This window comes from Micropterus dolomieu, linkage group LG07 (assembly GCF_021292245.1).
Source record: "Micropterus dolomieu isolate WLL.071019.BEF.003 ecotype Adirondacks linkage group LG07, ASM2129224v1, whole genome shotgun sequence".
NCBI lineage: Eukaryota > Metazoa > Chordata > Actinopteri > Centrarchiformes > Centrarchidae > Micropterus > Micropterus dolomieu.
This window is the reverse complement of record NC_060156.1, coordinates 7,537,323-7,558,204: the sequence shown is the minus strand read 5'-3', so window position 1 is coordinate 7,558,204 and position 20,882 is coordinate 7,537,323. Positions and strand designations below refer to the sequence as shown.

The 20,882-nt window shown below is 43.2% G+C and overlaps 1 protein-coding gene across 1 annotated transcript in view; it reads right to left on the bottom strand.

Moving 5' to 3' along the window:
- dars1 (aspartyl-tRNA synthetase 1) overlaps positions 1-20,882 on the bottom strand; it is a 36,893-nt gene that overhangs the window by 1,226 nt on the left and 14,785 nt on the right. The window contains exons 7-15 of the mRNA XM_046055071.1: positions 15,225-15,327; positions 13,898-13,978; positions 11,144-11,203; positions 6,382-6,493; positions 4,743-4,877; positions 3,064-3,211; positions 1,475-1,621; positions 1,117-1,159; positions 473-553 (exon numbers count right to left, since the gene is read on the bottom strand). Coding sequence (XP_045911027.1) covers positions 473-553; positions 1,117-1,159; positions 1,475-1,621; positions 3,064-3,211; positions 4,743-4,877; positions 6,382-6,493; positions 11,144-11,203; positions 13,898-13,978; positions 15,225-15,327 — 910 coding nt within the window. The remainder of the gene's footprint in view (positions 1-472; positions 554-1,116; positions 1,160-1,474; positions 1,622-3,063; positions 3,212-4,742; positions 4,878-6,381; positions 6,494-11,143; positions 11,204-13,897; positions 13,979-15,224; positions 15,328-20,882) is intronic.

Here is a 20,882-nt window from a genome sequence, read left to right as displayed (position 1 = left end):
CTGTAAGTTGACAGTGCTGTAGCAGTCTGGATCAACTCGGGACTACAGTGGTACTGTAACTCAAAAAGAAAAAGCAGAAAACATGGCAAAGCAATTAAACAAAGCTGAATATGTCTGCCTAAACTGGTTGACGTACAAGACACTCAACAACAACAAAAACAGCAATTAGCAGCTTTTCTGTGACACTGTTAGCAGGTTACTTATACTAAAAATGTGTTTAGTACTTGAATAAATTCTTCATGACTGCGCTGCAGGGAGCCCAGTATGTCCAGCAAAGGACAGAAGGCTGACGAGTCTTTGGCTAGTCTGGTGTTGAGAAAGCTGCTCTCTGGCCTCAGTGCAAGTTTAACCACAGGTCAACCACAAAACCCGTTGGCAAGAATTTGCATAACATTTGTTATTGCAAATTTCTTACTATTTTGCCAATAACTGTGTATTACTGTATGTGTGTATGAGTAAGTGACAGACTTACAGGGTTGTTTGGATCAGGCATCGTGTAGAATGGCCTAACAGCCAGTGGGTACTTATCCAGCACATAGAAGTCAGTATCATACTGCGGAGAAAAGAGCCGACGCAAACAGTCAGTAGCTGTTTTTACAGAGACTTTGTGGATACACCAGACGCCTGTGGATGAATCCAGGAAAGACATCTGCCCTTCTTATTATATAATGTGACAAAGGGGTTACATTACGAACTACTTAAAATCAACCTTTTTGTTATAGTTGTAGGTTGCAACCATGTCCTGCTCTACCCAACTACCTCAATAATACTCATTTGTTGTAACTATGATGTGAAGTTGTACATGAACTGTCCTCTAAATTATTTTTGAACTCCACCTAGAGAAACTCTGAGAGGAAAATTCTGGAAATACTGACTGCGACTCATGTGTTATGATAATTAGACCACCATTTTTGGGGGCATTATGATGAAGGCAGACAGCTGATAAGTGCTAATTTCAATGCTGCAACCTATCAAATAATAGCTTTTTAATACTTTACATCCACATGGGAGTTTTTTTCTGACCTGCTAACAATTTTCTACAGTCAAGGGTCCAATAATGCAATATTCATATTTTTTTACACCTTGACGTTAGATTAATGAAACATTTAAACATACCTTCTCCTTGACAAGACGGCCAAGCAGCTTTTCATTGGGTGTACTACAAAACAAAAAGGAATTCACTTTAAAACTCATAACTACATCTTATGGTGTCACATTGTTCACCTGTAGCTTGCCAAAATGTGAATAGCACAATACCATGACGACAATGGTTTACATGCATTTCTATGCATGTGCTGTAAACAGTTCAATAGAACAGCACTGACAAGAATTACCTGAATCTTAAAATATTGCTGAGTTATTTGTTTCACTTCCTCACTTTAAACTCACGTCAAATATCTACTTCTGCTTTCATCAAAATAAATCATCTGACAAAATGAGTGGGATGTGGAAACACAGTGTGATGTATTCTGACCTGAGATCCTCCTCGTCACCCATCTCCACCCCGGCCTCGCGCAACATGGCCAAGGCCTCAGTGTACTCCAGCCTCAGAGTGGGCTCCAGGAATTTGAAAGGCTCGCTGGGGAACTGCTTGTTCACCGTCTGGATCTCTGTCTGGAAGCTGATTCAGAGAGACACGCACACGCTAACTTCAGAATTCCTTCCCACACAGAGCCAACTGCCAGACAAATTTGCCTTTAGTAGTTAGCCTGAGAAGGGTCACAGCCCACACTGGTCAGCAACTTTGTGAGATAAAATTTCAGCATTCTAACACTTTTCTGCCATGAATTTTAAACACTGTCCTTGCTAGCTACCATACATGCTCTCTTAACAAAGTAAAGCAGAGCTAGTGGAGGTAGTAAAAGGTATTTTGATATGTTTTCAAAGCAACATTAGACAACAAGAGCTCCACACAAGCTCAAGTTATTGTTGCTTGAAGTGCTGGAAAAAATCAGTCAAAGAAAGGCACATGCAAAATTATTTATTACGTCAAGGAGGAACTGTCTGGAAAGTCATGAGAACAAAAGCCAACCAGTCAACCTGCCTAAAAAAGAGGAACAGCGGTCACAAGTTGAAAGTGACCAACCATGAAGATGTTTACAAGGGCTACATACTGCAGCTAGTTTGGCATGAAACCAAGTATGACTCATCTCTGGAACAGTGCGTCCCAAAGACATTTACTTATTTCAATATTCAAAGTTTATTTTTTTATGAGAAGGTAAAGAAATTCAGCTGTTCCCTTGTCTGTCCAATGCCCCATTTTCTAATCTTTAGAAATGCTACAGGTGTGACTACAGAATCATGTGAGCAAAAATTAATTAAAGGTGTTTGAGCGCTGAAGCTTTTATATCATAGTATATATTTAATGACGAAACTGACAAGAGGATATATTGTAGGAGGGCTACAGAGGGCTTTTACAACCTTGGCTGTACCAAAAGGGAGTAGGCCTCATCCCTGTACTGCTTGAGGTCAGCAATCAAGCTTTGAGAATAAACTGACACTAAGACTAAGTTTTTAAAATCCATGATTTGGAGGAAGGCTGCGCAGCAGCTAAGACTGTACCTCCTGGTTGGTGTCATTTTTTAATCAGTGCTGTTCTTCAGCAGTGCAGCCACGATGGTGAGATAAAAACAAAAACAACTACGGGCATACCAAACTGTGAATGCCAAAAACTACTGTTGTACAGGGATAGTTGTACAAGTTTTTTCTTCTTTTTTTTTTTTAATCCATTCATTCTGCTTGAACAGCTCTATACATATGAAGGACTGATTCCACCACCGGGAGGCGATAAAACCACACCATAACAGTTTCTTGTTGGAGTGAGTGGAAATCACTCACTTTCAACAGAGCTGACAGCAGTGGATGACAACACTTAAGGATTCAACAGCTGAAATATTTTTGCTAAGAAATACAATATTTTGACCCTTTTTTGGCCATCCACTGAATTTCCACCTCAGGAACTGATCCTGTCAAAATGTGCTTCTTGTGTTGAGTAGGAAAACAAAGCTTGAGCTTTAACTCGACCTATTACTTTGAGCTTTACTGTATAAATCCTGATCCTACTTGTCTCTGAGGCCCTTGAAGATCTGCACCATGGTGTCAGTGATGGAGTCAATCACTTCGTGGTAATGGTAGTTGAAAGCCATCTCAATATCCAGACCCACAAACTCAGTCAAGTGACGGTGGGTGTTGGAGTCCTCCGCCCTAAAAACTGAAATGATATAGATTTAATAGCAACATCTAAACAGAGCAAATGGAAGTAGAGGGAAAAGTTGAGGTTTCAACACATTGTGGTGAAATGGTCATCTGACCCAGAGAGCGCTGAAACAGAAAAAGTGCACTGGGTCAGGTCAAAGGCCAGAAGTACAATAAAAAGGGTCAAGTAAGCAATCTGGCCACTAAATTCAGCCTTGTCTCATGAAATGTCCTGAATTCTGAACAACGTATTGATAAGCAACTTTGTGCTTCATTGAAAAGTATTTCCTTTCTAAGGCAGGCCTATGGGGAGCTTGTACTTGTGTGATGACTGAATGACATGAGTGCTACATGTATTTAGCCAGCGCTATGCATTATGGTTGTATATGAGAGTGGCTGCTCCGTCAGTGTTGGAGAGTTCAACTAATGAGAAAAGCTGAGCTGCCTCTTTCATTCTGTCTTTCTGTTCTTTCTATGCAACAGGCGGAGCGGTCTTTACACATACAGAGGATCTCTACATCCACTTGTGGCTAAACAGAGTGGAGGCCAGGAACGAGCACATGCACACAACTTCACAGAGATTAAGATTTATAAAAACACAACCATGCGTACTTTGGGCTTCATGAATCTGTATCGGTGTATGTCTGCCTTTGTATGCACACACGGTTTTAGTCTAGAAGCTACACTTTTATGCATCTGACCACTGCATACATTTACCCAAACTAGCAAGACAAACTCCGAACAAAAGTAACACAACACCTGCTCCTCTGTGCTTAGGAGCAGCCTTGTGTTTACATGCATTGGCTGCCCGATGGACCTCTGCAGCGATATCAGGCGGAGGAAGCTCCATTTAAACACAGTAATTCTGGCCACTGGGATTTAGAGGCGAGTTGATCTTGGTTCTCCTTACTTGCTGAATTGGTGCGACCGTAACTAAGGCAACAGTGGTGAGTATATTGTTTCCTCAGAAGCAGTGATGACCTTAAGCCCTTTGATTTCTCTGGTGGAGCTACAGAGAAGTAAACAAAGACCTCGGCGGCCCAGTCAGTAGAATACTGAATGTGCATCCTTCTCCAAAATGTTTTTTTTTTTTTTGTTTGTTTTTATCTTGGAGGAGAATCGTGTATCACGTCAGATGAAATCAGATGCAAGTAGCAAATTATAAAAGGTCTGTGTATAGGATGTTTTGTATTTATGCATGTTGTTTTGTTACCAACTGTGTGTATTCCATCAGGCGGGGGCAGTGTTTGGTAACCTAAAGAGCTGGGGGGGGGGGGGTCTCTTAAAGTCAGTACAGCGCCATAAAGTCTTTTATAAGTCCCATTGTGTCGCTAACCCACTAAGCCCTACAGCAGCTCTGCCCAGAGTGAAAGCAACAGAGGGAGGGCTGTAAACGTTTAACAATCTAAATGCATTTGGAGCCATTTTAAAACATGTCATCTCTGTTAATAGGGTCTACAGTTCTCACGACACTCTGGCTGCTCGTTTTGCTGTTCGACATAAGTGACCGAAAGATGCGTGAGGGGACAGATGGGAGGCACTCTTACCTGGACCCACACAGAAGACCTTGTCAAAGTCGGCACAGATGCACATCTGCTTGTAGAGCTGGGGAGACTGGGCCAGGTAGGCGCTGGTCTTAAAGTAAGACACCGTGAAGACATTTGCTCCACCTTCACTGGCAGCTGGAGGTGGACAAAGACAACTTTCAGTTAGGACATGAGCTTTTTTTTACTGTCCCACAGCACAAAAAGACCGTTAACTGCACGGGGGGGGGGGGGGTTGTTTTTGACAAATGAGCGTGACTCAGTGGCGTTTCTCACTTCACAAACTCAGACCCCCACCTAATGATGCTATAGATCATCTGTTCAGTAGACCTTTTAGTAGAACTCTAAATAGCCAGCCTATAGAAATAAGAAAATAAGAATATTTCTATGACAAAAGTAATTCATTTTTAAAATTCCTTTACTAAAAAGGTGCCTGGCATGTTTTTTTAAAAAAAAACAGGCCTCCAAGTTATATAAGATAGGCGAGACTATAACACATCTGCTGTTCCCAATTTACACAGACGTCAAGAAGGCATTATCTCATGTCGTCAATAGTAGGGTGGGGGGGGTTTCGCGAGGCACAAACTGTTCACTGCATGTACTGTGGGTGTTGGCAGGCAGGAAGATGCGGTTTCTGAAAAAAGTACACAGTGTTGATTTACAGGTGCCGCCAAAATAAAAGAGCGGCAGTTTTGAACACAGTAGTGCCAGGCTAAATTGATATCATTGGCTCTTGAAGAAAAGAGGAAGTGAGAGTGTTAAAAGTTTCGCCACAGTTCATTTCAAATCTGAGAGGCACGTGGGAGGCTGAGGACTGGAGATTTGTGTACAAGACTTGGAAACAGAAAATCTTTGTTCATCTATTCAGACTCAAACTTCATACAAATTGATCAGGTGTCTGTTTAATTATGTACAGCTTTTATTATAAACAGTGCACACCTTACTGAGCATTTTCTCTAGGCTTTAAAATAAGATTTTATTTAGGCTGAAGACTGGAAAAGTTTTTCACAAGGTAAATTGTATATATGTAGACTACCAAGTCATCTCTCACAGCTGATGTTGAGGGAATAAAAAGATACCAGGACCAGAGAGACAAGCACACAATTTTTTTTCCTAGTGTTTCAGTGAAGTGGGTTAAAGCCTTTTGGGAGCAAGCTTAAGGTAGGCTTCCCCTGTCAAATTGGAAGGGCGTTGTGCAGAAATGTAAGAGTTGAGGAGCTGATAAGAGAGCTTGTTGATGCCTCATAACTCCTAATGGGCAAGGTTAAAAGGCCTGATAGGTCCAAAACAATAAAACTCACAACACACCACAAACACCTTCTTGTTTGCTGTTTGCTTGAACATAGATGTCCCTGACTGTGTTTTGGGTTTTGCATCATTGACTCAAACCGTTTCGTGAGCTTTGACTAAACTTTGAAGTTTGGTCCCTGATTTGGAAAAAAAGCAAAAAATGGACAGCGCATAAAGGAAGTCATCAAGTGAGCCTTACAACTGTCACACGGTGACTCAGACGACACCTGTGGGCGGTGTTTTGGAAACAAGAGTTGCCTCTACTGAAACATCTCATCAAAAACGATTCAACGCATGTTAGTCTCAGTTTTCCCAAGGGGCAGGATCAACGGGCCAGAGTGTGTGTTTTTACCTGATATGATTTTAGGGGTCTGAATCTCCACAAAGCCCTTTTTCGTGAGGGTGTCTCTGAAGAGCTGGCACACTCCCGACTGCAGGCGAAAGATGGCCTGGCTGGTAGTCGTCTTTGGGGAGGAGAGAGGCATTACCACAACACTCAGCGTGATTCATTGGGAGTCATTACTCAATATAAAACCGATGTGTGAAAACAAGACTGCCAATTTCTGTTCATGCAACTGTTCCTGCAAGGGCAAGGACATACATTCAAACTCGGCACGGAACTTTAAAGCACATCATTATAAATGTAAATACTGAAACCAGGGCGGGGAGATAAACTGCTCACACTAAATCAGGAGATTACTGTAAAAGCCCTAAGACCAAACCTCACTTGAAAAGTGCAACAGTTAGGCGAACACTCCCTGAAAACGACTGACTCATGTCAAATGACCACAAGATTTCTACAATTGAGCTTTACAGGCTTTCAACTCCACTAAATTATACATCTTCATGAAGACAGACCCTGGTCCTTCCAATACAGGACACAGGTCTGCATTCATTAAAAAGGTTTCATTTCTCCTCCCCCCCCCCATCTCTAGTACCTGTCAAGTCCTGAATAGGACTTTTCTGGAGGGAGAAATGGAAAGGTGATAATGTCTAAATACTTGCAAGCTCATTAATCTGCAGACAATGCTTCAGGGCTGTCTGGTCGAAACGTTTACTTCAGTTCCAATCTGGATACTTTGCAAAAAATAGAAAAAAGAAAAAGAAGCAGTGGAGAAAAACTTTCCTGCTTCAAAAGCACTTAAAATATTTAAAAACACCAAAACGTTTAACAAATACAGTAACAGTACATCAAATTAACCATGCTACGACTGTGTCATGTGTTACACATTGGGCTGTGCCCTGTGTACCCAGGAAACCAGTCTGTGTGGGACCACATTCAAATGTTAGAAAGCACCTCGTGTTTCCAGCATGTGTGAAGGCGGATGGGTAGGTAGCGGTTAGTGTGTTTTCAAACTGGCACTTCTTCTGATGGTGTCCTTAAAGTGTGGGGCCTCATAAAATTACCCCAACTTACCTCTCAGTGGCACAGAGCACGAGCTTGAAACCTGGCTGTGGTGACAATCCACCACAAGACAAGTTTCAAAACTTACATATTAGCTTGGGTTCCCTCCTGTGATCACCTTTATTCTTTTCAGTAATTCAGTCAGCTGATTCAATGTCCTTGGCATTTCTTATATTATATTTGAGTGTTGCAGGTCAAGCTTCTCCGCATTTGTCTGAAGTTAAGTCAGTAACACGTGGAGGTGTTGAAGGGAGAACTTCACACACCTTGTGTGACAAGAAACCAACACAACAAAATTAACTAGAGCTGAAACCATGCATCTAAAGGCTCATGCAGACTACAAGACTTTCAGCGTCGGCAGATCGATGGCCGTTCACACTACACAACTTACCATCTTGAAGTCCTTGTGGTGTTCACGCTACGTGACTGATCGGTGACAGGGGTCACGCACTACACAAGCTGACAACGACTCGGTCACCCGACGCTGGTCTCCAAACCGCGTTTTGTCAAGAAAACACACGTGAAATGTGAAACGGGAAATGATGCGAACCTACACACCAAACAGCTGTTGTTTGTTATTATAAAGATACCAATTATAAAGACAAAGAAAGAATGAAAGAATGGATTAGCGCACGCATGTAGCAGGGATCGTCTGAGCTACAGAGAGAGCTGGAGGTGAGTAAAAAGTGTTTTGCAGTGAAAAAGTAGCTGCCTGCTCTTATTGGCTGGATGTGGATGTCGAGTCAGTCGACTCTTCCAGATATTTGGCGTGCCAGATATCTGGCTGGCGTCAGCGATGTGTCAGAAATATGTTGGGGAGCCGTTTTGATGCGTCTTGAATAGTTCACACAAAACGACTGGTGACCGCCGATCGATCACTGATTTACCCCTGGTCACAGCCTGACGGTCAACAAGCTCGCCAACCAACAAATCGGGCTTAATATCGTGTAGTGTGAACTAGGCTTCAATTGATAGAACATTAAACTGCAACTATTTTTATATTTCATTCACTGTTTAAGTTGTACTTTCTGGCAATGTGACTAATTGCTTATCTTTGTCTTAGATGATGGTAAACTGAATATCTTTGACTCCACCATCCACAAACAATATATTTATAACAGTGCTGGGCAAGGATTACAATTTTTAATTGCGATTAATATACATCTACACAATAACATGTGGTTTGAAAACACTTTAAACAAATAAGGTGCTTTTTACCGGCAGTATTCCCTTTACACAGTAGCAATAAAATATTTCTTGTAAATCTCAACTTAAACATTAATGTCATCAAATAAAATATAAAACCAAAGCTATTTTCCACTGCCAGGTACTTTCTGAGCAACAGGTTAACATAGTATATAAATCTGTTTTCTTGTTGAGCAGCAGTAACAGTGTATGTTCAGTAGCAAGTGTCCTGTTAGAGTGAGATGAAGTGGTCGCCTCATGCACACGCCCGCCGCCGATGTGGAATTGTCTTGAACTTTGTGTACGCGACGCGGAGCACAAATCATTGGAAGAAAGACTGATCCTCGCTGTCTGTGAATTTCCAGAATCTATTACTGTTTCGCATGGCAGAACATCCCCGCAAAACTAGATGAAGGCCTATCAGGTAAAGTTATGTAGCCTATAATTTTAACTTAAGTTAAATATGCTGCAGCTGTGTAGTGCACAGAAGCCGTTGCCATGGTTACTCTCCATAGGGCGCCTGCCGTTTACTTGCGGAGCGCTGTCTTAATCAAGGCAAATCAACAACTCGTGGGAGCTTCACAAGGAGTGCACTGAGGCTGGAGTCGGTGCATCAAGAGCCACCTGGCACAGACGTGTCCAGGAAATGAGCTAAAAGTGTCACATTCCTGATATTAAGCCACTCCAGGACCAGAGACAACATCAGAGGGCTGGGCTGAGGAGAAAAAAAAAAAAGGACTTTCCCACGATATTCTAATTTTATGAGATGTACCTGTATGGTACATTTGAGCTTGGACTGATACTTACAGTGTAAGTAGTACAATATTTCTTATATGCTGCTACATACGTACTATTACGCCATACGGTGTCATTTACACTGGGGATACTGAGGACATTTCCCTACCACATTTTGAAATGGCCGATTTTGTCCCCAACACATTTTGAAACCATTTGTTAAAAATGTTCTGAAAAACAGCTTTCACCAAGAAATGTTAACTAACAAATGAAAATGCTTTGAGAAAGGGTGATTTGCACTATAAGAAAACATGCTATGCAATATAGTTTTCCCTCATATAAAAAAAGATATTTCCACTGTAAATTGGAGCAGAAAATGTCTCCAGAATGCAAGAAATTACCAATTTAATGCTAAAAATCTTCTGGGGGAGGACCCCTAGACCCCCGCATACATACAGGTGAAACTCGAAAAATTTGCATATCGTGCAAAAGTTCATTTATTTCAGTAATTCAACTTAAAAGGTGAAACTAATATATTATATAGACTCATTACATGCAAAGTGAGATATTTCAACCCTTTATTTGATATAATTTCGATGATTATGGCTTACAGCTTATGAAAACCCCAAATTCAAAATCTCAGAAAATTAGAATATTGTGAAAAGGTTCAGTATTGTAGGCTCAAAGTGTCACACTCTAATCAGCTAATTAATCTGCTGGTGTTGGTCCACTGTGCTTTATCAAGTCCAGAGTCACCGTCTACCAGGACATTTTAGAGCACTTTATGCTTCCTTCAGCAGACGAGCTTTATGGAGATGCTGACTTCATTTTCCAGCAGGACTTGGCACCTGCCCACACTGCCAAAAGTACCAAAACCTGGTTCAATGACCATGGAATTACTGTGCTACTGTTACAGGTTTTGCATAGGCCCTACTCAACGGCAACTAACTCATCAAGATATCCAAATCTTCTATCTGAGTCCAGCTGTCTTATACAAACTTAAATTTAAAATGAATGCAAGTAAATGTTGCCATTGTGTTTTAGTGTGAAGCACCTTATGTTGGAAGGATGGTCACGTTACAAGGGGAGTTCCATAGGAACTAAGTTATCATTGGAGCGGGTTTTGGAGTGTCTGTCTGCCGGTGTGGGAACCACTTTATAGTTTTGCCTGGCTCTAAAGTGCAAATCTGATGACAGACACGAGTCCATGAGCTCAAAGTACACAGTGTTACAGAAACAGGTGTTGTTGTGAAGCTTGTGAGCTTCACGGCTCTGTGCTGTGGTGGTAGTGCCTTCCTGCCTGCTGCATCATACACGTGGGAAGCACAGATCAAAACAATGAGACACTTTGTGGCTCGGCCTCTACTGCTCCTCGCACAGGTTTAGCACTACTCCCACGCTGCGAAAGATTCATAGCATCGTCCCACTAAATCTCAGACTCTCATTTTCACTTTAGAGGTGTGGTGGTTTGCTTTGCATTTTGAAATACTCAGTGGTTTATAAGGTCTGTTTTCCCTTTCATGCAAAGCAAATGCTTTGTAAGAGTTAAGATTTTGTTAATTGTTTTGTATTGATTTGTAAATTTGAAGGGATTAATAAAATTACCAATATTAATAGGTGAACAACTAGCCAACAAAAGACCAACTTCAACAGGGTGCTCAAACATCTAAACAAACAGATTTTTTCATTGTGCCAGACAACTACACAAGCCTCAAAGACAAAGACAAACAGTCTGCAGGCTTTGTCACACATTCAGTGTTTTTCTTCCTCAGCTTTGGAAACAACTTACCCTGAGATCAATCACCCTGTTGTCCAGCTTGGTGTCCTGGTTGACTGTGGCTCTGCCTTCCTGAGGGCAAACAACAAACATCAACACATCAACAAAAACCCTCTGAAATATTCAACTTCATGACTGCTCAGCTGCCGTTCTGTTTTCACGTGAGTATTTGTTGCTGGTAATGTGTAAATGCTTTTTAGAGGCTCTTCGAACCTCACAAAGAACAAAACATAAGGAAACACACAATTCTAGTCATTTTTTGTATACAAATCTCTTCACATATCAGCTATTTACAGTTCTAAAAACAAAGCCATTAGCCTGCATAAACTATATTTTATTTTTCCTTAAGAAACTAAAGCACTGAGCACTCTACAATGACTGCGCTCACACACCTTTAACACCAAGAAGTAAAAGAATACTGCTGCTTTGTTACTTGAAGCAAGCATTACAGGGTCAACAGTGACAAAATGCATCTGCAATAGCGGACAACAGGGCAATAAAAGAGAAAAGAGAGAAGAAAAAACAAACAAATGAAACGGTAAATGTTTCATCACGGGAGGAACCACCGCTTCCAGGGTCATGGATGTCAGGCTTCCTCCAAGGACCCGCTGAGGTTTGAGCTAATAGCCTGTGTAGCCACATCCTGCTCCAAACAGCCCCATGCAGAGGGACAAAAGGTTAGACGGGCAGACAGTCAGATAGACGGGGCTGTTAAGGCCCGTGTCTCTTGGGAGGGCAGGTGCTGCTACAAGTGTGTGACTGACATGGTGAATCCCCACAGAAAACACCTGGGATGCTGCTGCAGCTGCAGAGATTGCCTTACTGGATGAACATGGACGGGCTCTTAGGTGTCTCTGGTATGGCGAGACCCATATATTGATTTGCTTATGATACAGATATACAATTATATGTTGATACATTATATATTTATACATTTTATACCGGATATGATCGATCTCATTGCTGTTCATTCATTACACATTATGTTGATTCACCAGCTTTAATCTCTTACTGGAAAGCTTTGAAAGTGACCAAATAGAGATTCTTTACAGAAATATGTATTTTTTCTGAAATGCAGCTTAAAAGCTCTCTCATCAGGTCATTTTCTTCTCAATGTATTATAGTAATATTTAACATTACATCAGTTCAGCATGTCACCCAAGGAGAGTGACCACACATTTTCAATGGTTGTCCCATTGTAAGTCTGAATTATAGCGCCATTTAATTTTCCTAAAGAAAAATAGACAGACTGATAAACTGAACTTTATAAAGCTGCACTCAAGAACTGCAGGGACGCTACTAAACCATCCAACCACCCGTTTAAAAAGGGACGCAATACTTCCACTGGCAACATCAGAGGCTGCAGCTAGTTCTCCAAACCTGTAAGTGTTGTCTGCTTGTTTCACAAGACACAAAGCCTACTGCAGTAGCTATTTGCACAGATTTATAGTTATTGAATGGTTATACAATTTTCAATGATACATACTGGTTCCAAATACACAAAGCTGAATTCTGAAGAAAAAAAACAAATTTGAATTCAATCACACACCAATCACACCTGTAATAATCTGGCTTGCTGTTAAGCCAGCAATTCACACCCCCAAAAAAGCAGCCTCAGAGTTTAATAACCAATAATAAACACCTAAACTGTGGTTAGGAAAAATAATTACTTCTTAAATGCATCCCGATTTTCTACAATGATTCAGCACCGATGCACAAATTTCCTTAATTGGAATTCAGAGGGGTACCTAAACCATGGCTGCCGGCTCTCTCTCTCTCTCTCTCTCTCTCTCACACACACACACACACACACGAAATGAAGAGTCAAATGAGGTGATGTTACTCACTGAATGTGATGTCAGCGTGAGTCATTCTGCTCTTAATCTTGTTTAATTCAACCAGGTTTAATTACCCAATCTTTGAGTCTGCCAAAAAACACTATTCTCCTTACTGACGACCTCTCTGTGTGAAGGATAAAGTTGGTTTGCGCATGGGTATATTAGTGAGGTGTGGCGATGAAGCAGTGGATAAGACACATGCCTTTGGTGTGAGAGACCTGGGTTCAATTCCCACTGTGACACATCCAAGTGTGTCCCTGAGCAAGACACTTAACTCCTAGTAGCTCCAGAGGCGTGTGACCTCTGACATACATAGCAATTGTAAGTTGCTTTGGATAAAAGCATCAGCTAAATGAATAAATGCAATGCAGTGAGTATTTATACTACATTTTTACTTTTAATATAAATTATACAGATAAATTAAGGCTCAATAGTTTATTATGTTGTTGCCGTTGTATAGTCAGACCAAAACCATCCATGCACGTTATGAGTCTTAGATAGTAAACTCTCACGCACACCGACAGCCAGTTCCTGTTTCACAATGGCAAGTTGATGCAAGAATTTCTTAAATTACAGCATGGTCTGGAGCACAGTCTACAGCTGTTTTCTTTTTCTGACTGAGACAGAGCTGTCTTACCGGCATTACATGCTGATTCTTTTCACCTGACAGTAAAGAGTTTCATTTTAAGAATGTGCCACACTTAGAGGTTCATGCTAATCCATCCCTGAAGTCCCCTAAATTGCTGGTGGTTGGATTTTCTCTTTTTCACACAACACATAGTAGATTCTTCAGCACCTACCTAATGCCACTAAAATGCAGCGCATTGCTTCATAAAGAATAAATGAGGTCAGGTGATACTTCACATTAGTGGGCACAGTGGAAATGTGCTTATCCACACCCTCTCAACCATCCCTACATTTTCCTCACCTCTTCCCCCTCTCCATCAGGCCTGACAGCATCTTCCAACTGCAGGGGAAGACGGGGCTCTGCCTGGCTGAGGACAAAAATCTGAGAGGGGAAAGAAACAAAGAGCATTAAAATTCAAAGGGTGACAAATCACCAATGTTTCCATTAGATGTTCAGACAATGGAAAGTACCTGCAGTCCACATACAGACTTTGAAAGCCCCATCTGTTAAAACCTCATCTATATGTGAGTGATAGACTACTTGTTAAAACAACTGGGTTTCTGTGCTGCAAACAATCATGTATAGGTGGTGGATGCAAACATAAAACCTGTAGAGTCTAATACAGTCCTGCATTACTGTACATAAGGGCTATTAAATTATCAGAATTACCAGGGCTGGATTTTAAAATCAGGAAATGTAGATGGGCCAGACATTTTCGACAGCCAATTTAAAACCTTTTATTAGCTTTTGGTAAAGATACATTTTAACGAAATGCAAATGAATGAAGTTACAAACAGAAATATTTACAGTTTCACATTTAAAATATACAACCTGACCGCACCAGGGTAATATGGCTCCAAATGTAAGATGCAACAACCTTAGCGTCCCTCTCCTGTAATCCCACAGGAAAGTTTGTCCAGAAAGTCGGGTGTTTCTCAATGTGGTGCGTCCGAATACAATGTTCTTTAACTATCGTAACCGCACTCATACAAATAAAAGTATGTTCCCGCCATCTATACCAAGTACTTCCCAGTCCCGGCAGGGTTAAACTGATGGCTTCCACTGTCAAATATACGTTCCAGGGTTGACTGAGACATATTTCCAGTAGAGCACTTCCCTTCTTGTGACTGTCAATAGCCTGATGTTTTGAAAAGCTAGTACAGCGCATGTTCATCTCTCAACAGAGTCGAGAAGGAAGCGTGGTGGCTCACTCGTTAGCTACTTCCATACACAATATACTCTACGTAGTCATTGTCATGTATCAGATTTATGTATGCTGGACCACTCAGAGGTCCAAGCTTCTGGGCTTGATGTTCAAGTTGTGTTTAAAGAGCGTGTGGTGTTGCATTGGACTGCATTATATTGGATTTTGCGCCTGCTATTTTGTCCCCGCCCCTCAAGTTTTGTGTCTCCACTACAAGTGCAACTAGTACAGCACAAACACACACGTGAGGTTTTAGAGTAACTAATGATCATGCTCGGTGTTGAATAAAGAGTTGAAATGAAGTGTTAAATGCTGAGTGCATTACTGTGTGTGGGTTTTTACATACTTGCATGACACCTGTGTAGTTCCTGCGTGAGGAGACGTCTACTTATGTGTTTGTTTGAAAGTGAAAACTATGCCCACCCTCTCGATGTGCAGCTCCACGTCCTGCTGGGAACAGCTCTCGATCTTCTGCTCCACTTTCCTCACCAACGCCTCCACGTCTACTATGCTCTCCTTGGTGATACTGGTGGGGACAGTAGGGAGAGTGGAGTGTAAACAACAGATAGCACTTAGAAAACAAACTCATCTGTGTGGGAGGCCAATTGCGTGAGAACAATATTTCCATTATGACTGATGCTTGCATACAAACATTTCCATTTTTCACAGTTTGATGTGCAAGGTGTGGGATATGGCTGAGTGATTTTGAGTTATGTGGTAGGGGTGACTACAAGATCCTTTTTTTCCCCTCCCTTCTCCAAATCACTACACATCCTAAAATACGACTGCGGCTATGATATTATCTAACTTGAGGGGAAGGTGCAAATTGAGAGAAGAACTTGTGGCTTCATTACAAAACCGCTATCCCCCCTTTCTCTACTAAACACATGCAGACCTTCGTTTGGCTCAACATGTTCCTGCATGGTGGAAAATGTTTCACGGTTTCCACACATCCTATTTTAGACAAATGTGGCTGTCTGTTACGTAATAGCCCCAAAAATACACTATTACACCACAGTTTTACTCACTGCAAAATACATTCTGGGACTCTACAATGATTCCTGTCACCACATTATCAGGAGCTCATTTCACTTTTGGAAAATCTCTGCCTGTGGTGGCATCAAACTGTGATTTTGAGCAGCGTAACGGCCCTTCTTGACCCAACTGTCTATCAAATGGCATGTGCGCTATTAAACCAGCACCAGCAGGAGACAGGATACATTATTGTAATGTGCATAATCACATAGTTCCAATTCCTTTCAAATGTTGATATCTGCCACAATGGAGGAGGAGTTAATAAGCAGAGCAGGCATGTTAGAGAGAGATTGCTGAGCTTTGAGAAAACATGTTGCACAAAGTTCGCAGCTCACACCGTTTTGCGAGCTCCTGGGAAGTACCTAGCTCTACTGTGTGAACAGTTTGATACTGAGAGCAGGGGAAAGAAATCCCCCGTGACACACTCAACTGAAAGTAAACTACAGCCATGTGAAAGGGAACCCATTTTTAATTTTGTCGCTATGGATTGTCAAAACAATGTGCCATCTTCCTACACAGGTACCTCACTGAAACCCAGAGCAACATCATAGAGAAACAACACTGATCGTCATGCAGCGCAAGGCCAGATGGGAACCCCGCTGTAAGCCTTCACTCCTCTTCATTAAAAAGAAGTAATGAGGGACTGAACACTGGGGTACTGCCGTTCCTTCAGCCCTACGACAGCTGCCGCCATAGCCCTTCCCCTCTAGCAGGAGATCAGTTAGATAAATAACCCCCCCCCCATTAATAACCTCCACTGCATGGCCCAGAGGCTGGCAACAACACATTCAGCACACACTGAGGGAAAACAACTGATTAACTCAAGACAGAGAGTTGACAATATCGCACGGAGATGAGAAAGGGAGAGAGACTGCTTTCGCACTGAATCAATGTCCCAGGAATACAAAGTTTGCTCTTTGCGATTATGGGTCATCACGTTGACCGGCTCTGTGACCATGCTTACAAACTGGGTTAAATGTACAGGGGTTGGACAATGAAACTGAGACGCCTCTCATTTTAGTGTGGGAGGTTTCATGGCTAAATTGGACCAGCCTGGTGGCCAATCTTCATTAATTGCACATTGAACCAATAAGAGCAGACTGTGAAGGTCCAATTAGCAGGGTAAGAGCACAGTTTTGCTCAAAATATTGCAATGCACACAACATTATGGGTGACATACCAGAGTTCAAAAGAGGACAAATTGTTGGTGCACGTCTTGCTGGCGCATCTGTGACCAAGACAGCAAGTCTTTGTGATGTATCAAGAGCCACGGTATCCAGGGTAATGTCAGCATACCACCAAGAAGGACGAACCACATCCAACAGGATTAACTGTGGACGCAAGAGGAAGCTGTCTGAAAGGGATGGTCGGGTGCTAACCCGGATTGTATCCAAAAAACATAAAACCACGGCTGCCCAAATCACGGCAGAATTAAATGTGCACCTCAACTCTCCTGTTTCCACCAAAACTGTCCGTCGGGAGCTCCACAGGGTCAATATACACGGCCGGGCTGCTATAGCCAAACCTTTGGTCACTCATGCCAATGCCAAACGTCGGTTTCAATGGTGCAAGGAGCGCAAATCTTGGGATGTGGACAATGTGAAACATGTATTGTTCTCTGATTAGTCCGCCTTTACTGTTTTCCCCACATCCGGGAGAGTTACGGTGTGGAGAAGCCCCAAAGAAGCGTACCACCCAGACAGTTGCATGCCCAGAGTGAAGCATGGGGGTGGATCAGTGATGGTTTGGGCTGCCATATCATGGCATTCCCTTGGCCCCATACTTGTGCTAGATGGGCGCGTCACTGCCAAGGACTACCGAACCATTCTGGAGGACCATGTGCATCCAATGGTTCAAAAATTGTATCCTGAAGGAGGTGCCGTGTATCAGGATGACAATGCACCAATACACACAGCAAGACTGGTGAAAGATTGGTTTGATGAACATGAAAGTGAAGTTGAACATCTCCCATGGCCTGCACAGTCACCAGATCTAAATATTATTGAGCCACTTTGGGGTGTTTTGGAGGAGCGAGTCAGGAAACATTTTCCTCCACCAGCATCACGTCGTAACCTGGCCACTATCCTGCAAGAAGAATGGCTTAAAATCCCTCTGACCACTGTGCAGGATTGTATATGTCATTCCCAAGACGAATTGACGCTGTATTGGCCGCAAAAGGAGGCCCTACACCATACTAATAAATTATTGTGGTCTAAAACCAGGTGTTTCAGTTTCATTGTCCAATCCCTGTATATCGGGGACCCGATGTAGCCAGTCCACCACTCCAAGCCAACGTCTCAACAGAACCGGCAACCGCACCTGAACTGTCCAGCGCACCGGTGGGGGAAATAACTCCCCCTAGCGCAATCCTGGTACAGTCCGATTCAAAGGGAAGTCCTCACAAAGAAAATTCCCCAACCATTCAAGGCAGCCCACCTTTTCAACAGTTCTTGTGTCCCCTGACTGAAAAGGGAGTGGCACGAAAATTCTTTCTGTCAATCACACTTGAGGATGAACTGATGCATGAAGCACTCCTTGACAACGCTGCAGACATTACCTTAATGTCCTATGCCCTTTTTAACAAACTGCAGGCCATGGTTCGAGCCTCTAACAGAAACCTGAAACTACAGACCTGCGCCCTTGAGGTCCAACCATATGGTCCCACAGGGACCACTCTAACCGCCATGGCATTGATTTGAATGACCATTGGCCTGATGGTACTCGTTCACCCGGTGTACGTGTCTCCTTTTAATACCATTCCCCTGCTCATCGGGAAGGATTTCCTCAACCGCTTTGAACCACTTCTTTTCTTCCAGAACTTGAAAATCTGGGCGCAGGTCAGACAACCTCTGCCAATCTCGCTTACTCAACCCGCCACAGCTCACTGCTGCATCCTTGAAACTGATGCCTTGCAGGCCCCCTTTTGGCCTCAAAATGAACTTCTGCCCCAGCGCGAGACCTTCTTGTGCACATTCACTCCCCCCAAAGGGACAAATGACTGTCACATGCAAGTGATGAATGGTGTCCAACTTGAAGACACACATATTGACAACGTGACTCTGGCCTTATGGGCAGACAAATCAGCCATCAGCCAAGAGCTGTTTGAGGCACTTTCAAAAACCAGTCTAGATCTCCAGCTGGCCAAGAAATCTTTCCGCTTTCCTTTGGACCCTCTTCCCAATAGGGTGCTAACAGCAGTGGGCGTCTGTACTCTAAAAGTGCGCTGGAGCAAAAGAGAGCTGACTCACTCTTTTCTAGTCATTCCAGGTCTTCCATACCACGTCTGTCGGCAGTGACATACTCGTCAGACTAGACGTGCAAATAGACACGGTCAACAACATCCTCTGGTCCTTAACAGGTGTCCAGAACACACCTGCCCCTGATTCCGAAAACATGATGTCTGGCCAAACCATACCTGAAGCTTGCCAGGTAGCTACTGGGTACCATGCAATGGTACCGGCAAACATGGCTAACGTGTCCATACGCGTGAACATGCGTCCGGGCCAACAACTTAACCATTCGCAAGCATTCTTTCAGCCGTCTCCGCTTTTCTTTGGACTACAGCAGCAACCAGGACATCCTGATCCCTAAATCCACCCCGTTGGGATGGTTGATCAGCACAGAATTCCATGATTTTGAACTCAACTATACATTCAAAATGGCCCTAACCGCGTGCGTTCTTTCCAAACAGATGACGTTTTTTCTTGTTCTGCTGACACTCAACCTGGCAATCACCACCATCCATCCTGGGATTGTGGAGCCAGGGCCGAATTCTGGGGTGGTACTTAAAGGACAGCCTGGGCTGTTGATTACCAATTGCCGCCTGCACACACAGAAAGTGAAACTGAGCCCTAAGGAGGTATGTAAGAAAAACCTCCCAACCTCTGCCAAAGAGGCCTCCTTCTACGCCAGCCGCTGGTCCAGAGTGGTCGCAGAACACGCGGAAGCAGATATAACACACGTGCTGCGGCAACTGCAAAAGTTCACCCTATCCCAATCAGAACTAGGGGAGTACAATCACCGATCCAAGCGGTTCATCGGAGGGCTGCTTACTGCAGCTGCCGCCATTTGAACCCTTTTCAGTATAGGACTTTCCTCAGTCAACGCCGTTAGTCTAAACACAGTCAGGTGCCACGTCAGCGAACTAGAGTCTGAACTCCCAGAGATCAGGAAGCAAGTTTACTACCAGCAGCGGCAAGTAGAAACTCTAGGAAAGACCTTAAAGGACACCATTCTAGTCGTTAACACCCACAATGAAGCTCTAAACAGAACCCTGCTAGCAGTAAACTATCTCATCCTGGCAGTCAGGGCAGATTATGCCCACACTATTGGTCAGCATGCTAATGGCAGACATGTTGCGAGAGACTAGCTCCTCCGTGGATCAATTGGCCATGGGAAAGATTCCACCTTACTTAGTGCCGGTCTCTCTAGTGCAGGACCTACTAGCGGCCACCACTAGAGACACTATTACCCCACTCCAAAAACACTTGGCTTACACGCTGGGTAGTGCCGTACCCATCCACGTTGACCCGTGGAAGAAAGGGAAGTAGCCTTCCTCGTCAATCTTCCCATAATTAACTCGGAAAACATCTATAGACTCAAGGATGTGGTAAACGTGGGGCTCTGGCAAGGTAGTACACACGTTAAAGTGGAGACACCTGCTGTCGTTGCCTACCATGACAGCGACCCTGAACTACACCTGGCTCCAAATTTACATATGTGCACCCTCACCAGAGAAATCCACTATCTGTGTCCCAGTAAGCTGTTCCTTCGCGACAACACGGATGGGATCTGCGGCCTCAAACCCATGGCGGAACATGCCCGGTGTCCCACAACGCTCACACCCCGGGCCCAAGTCACTAAGACTCAGGCCAAAATAATTGGGAACCGCTGGCTAGTAAACACCCCCGCTAGAACTGCCATCCTGACCTACGACCTGCATGACACTGCCACTCGTATCCAACTACCCGACCAAACCATGTGGGTAGACGTACCAGAGAATGCCATTCTACACATAGAAGAGGTAGCCCTCTATCATTTGAACCC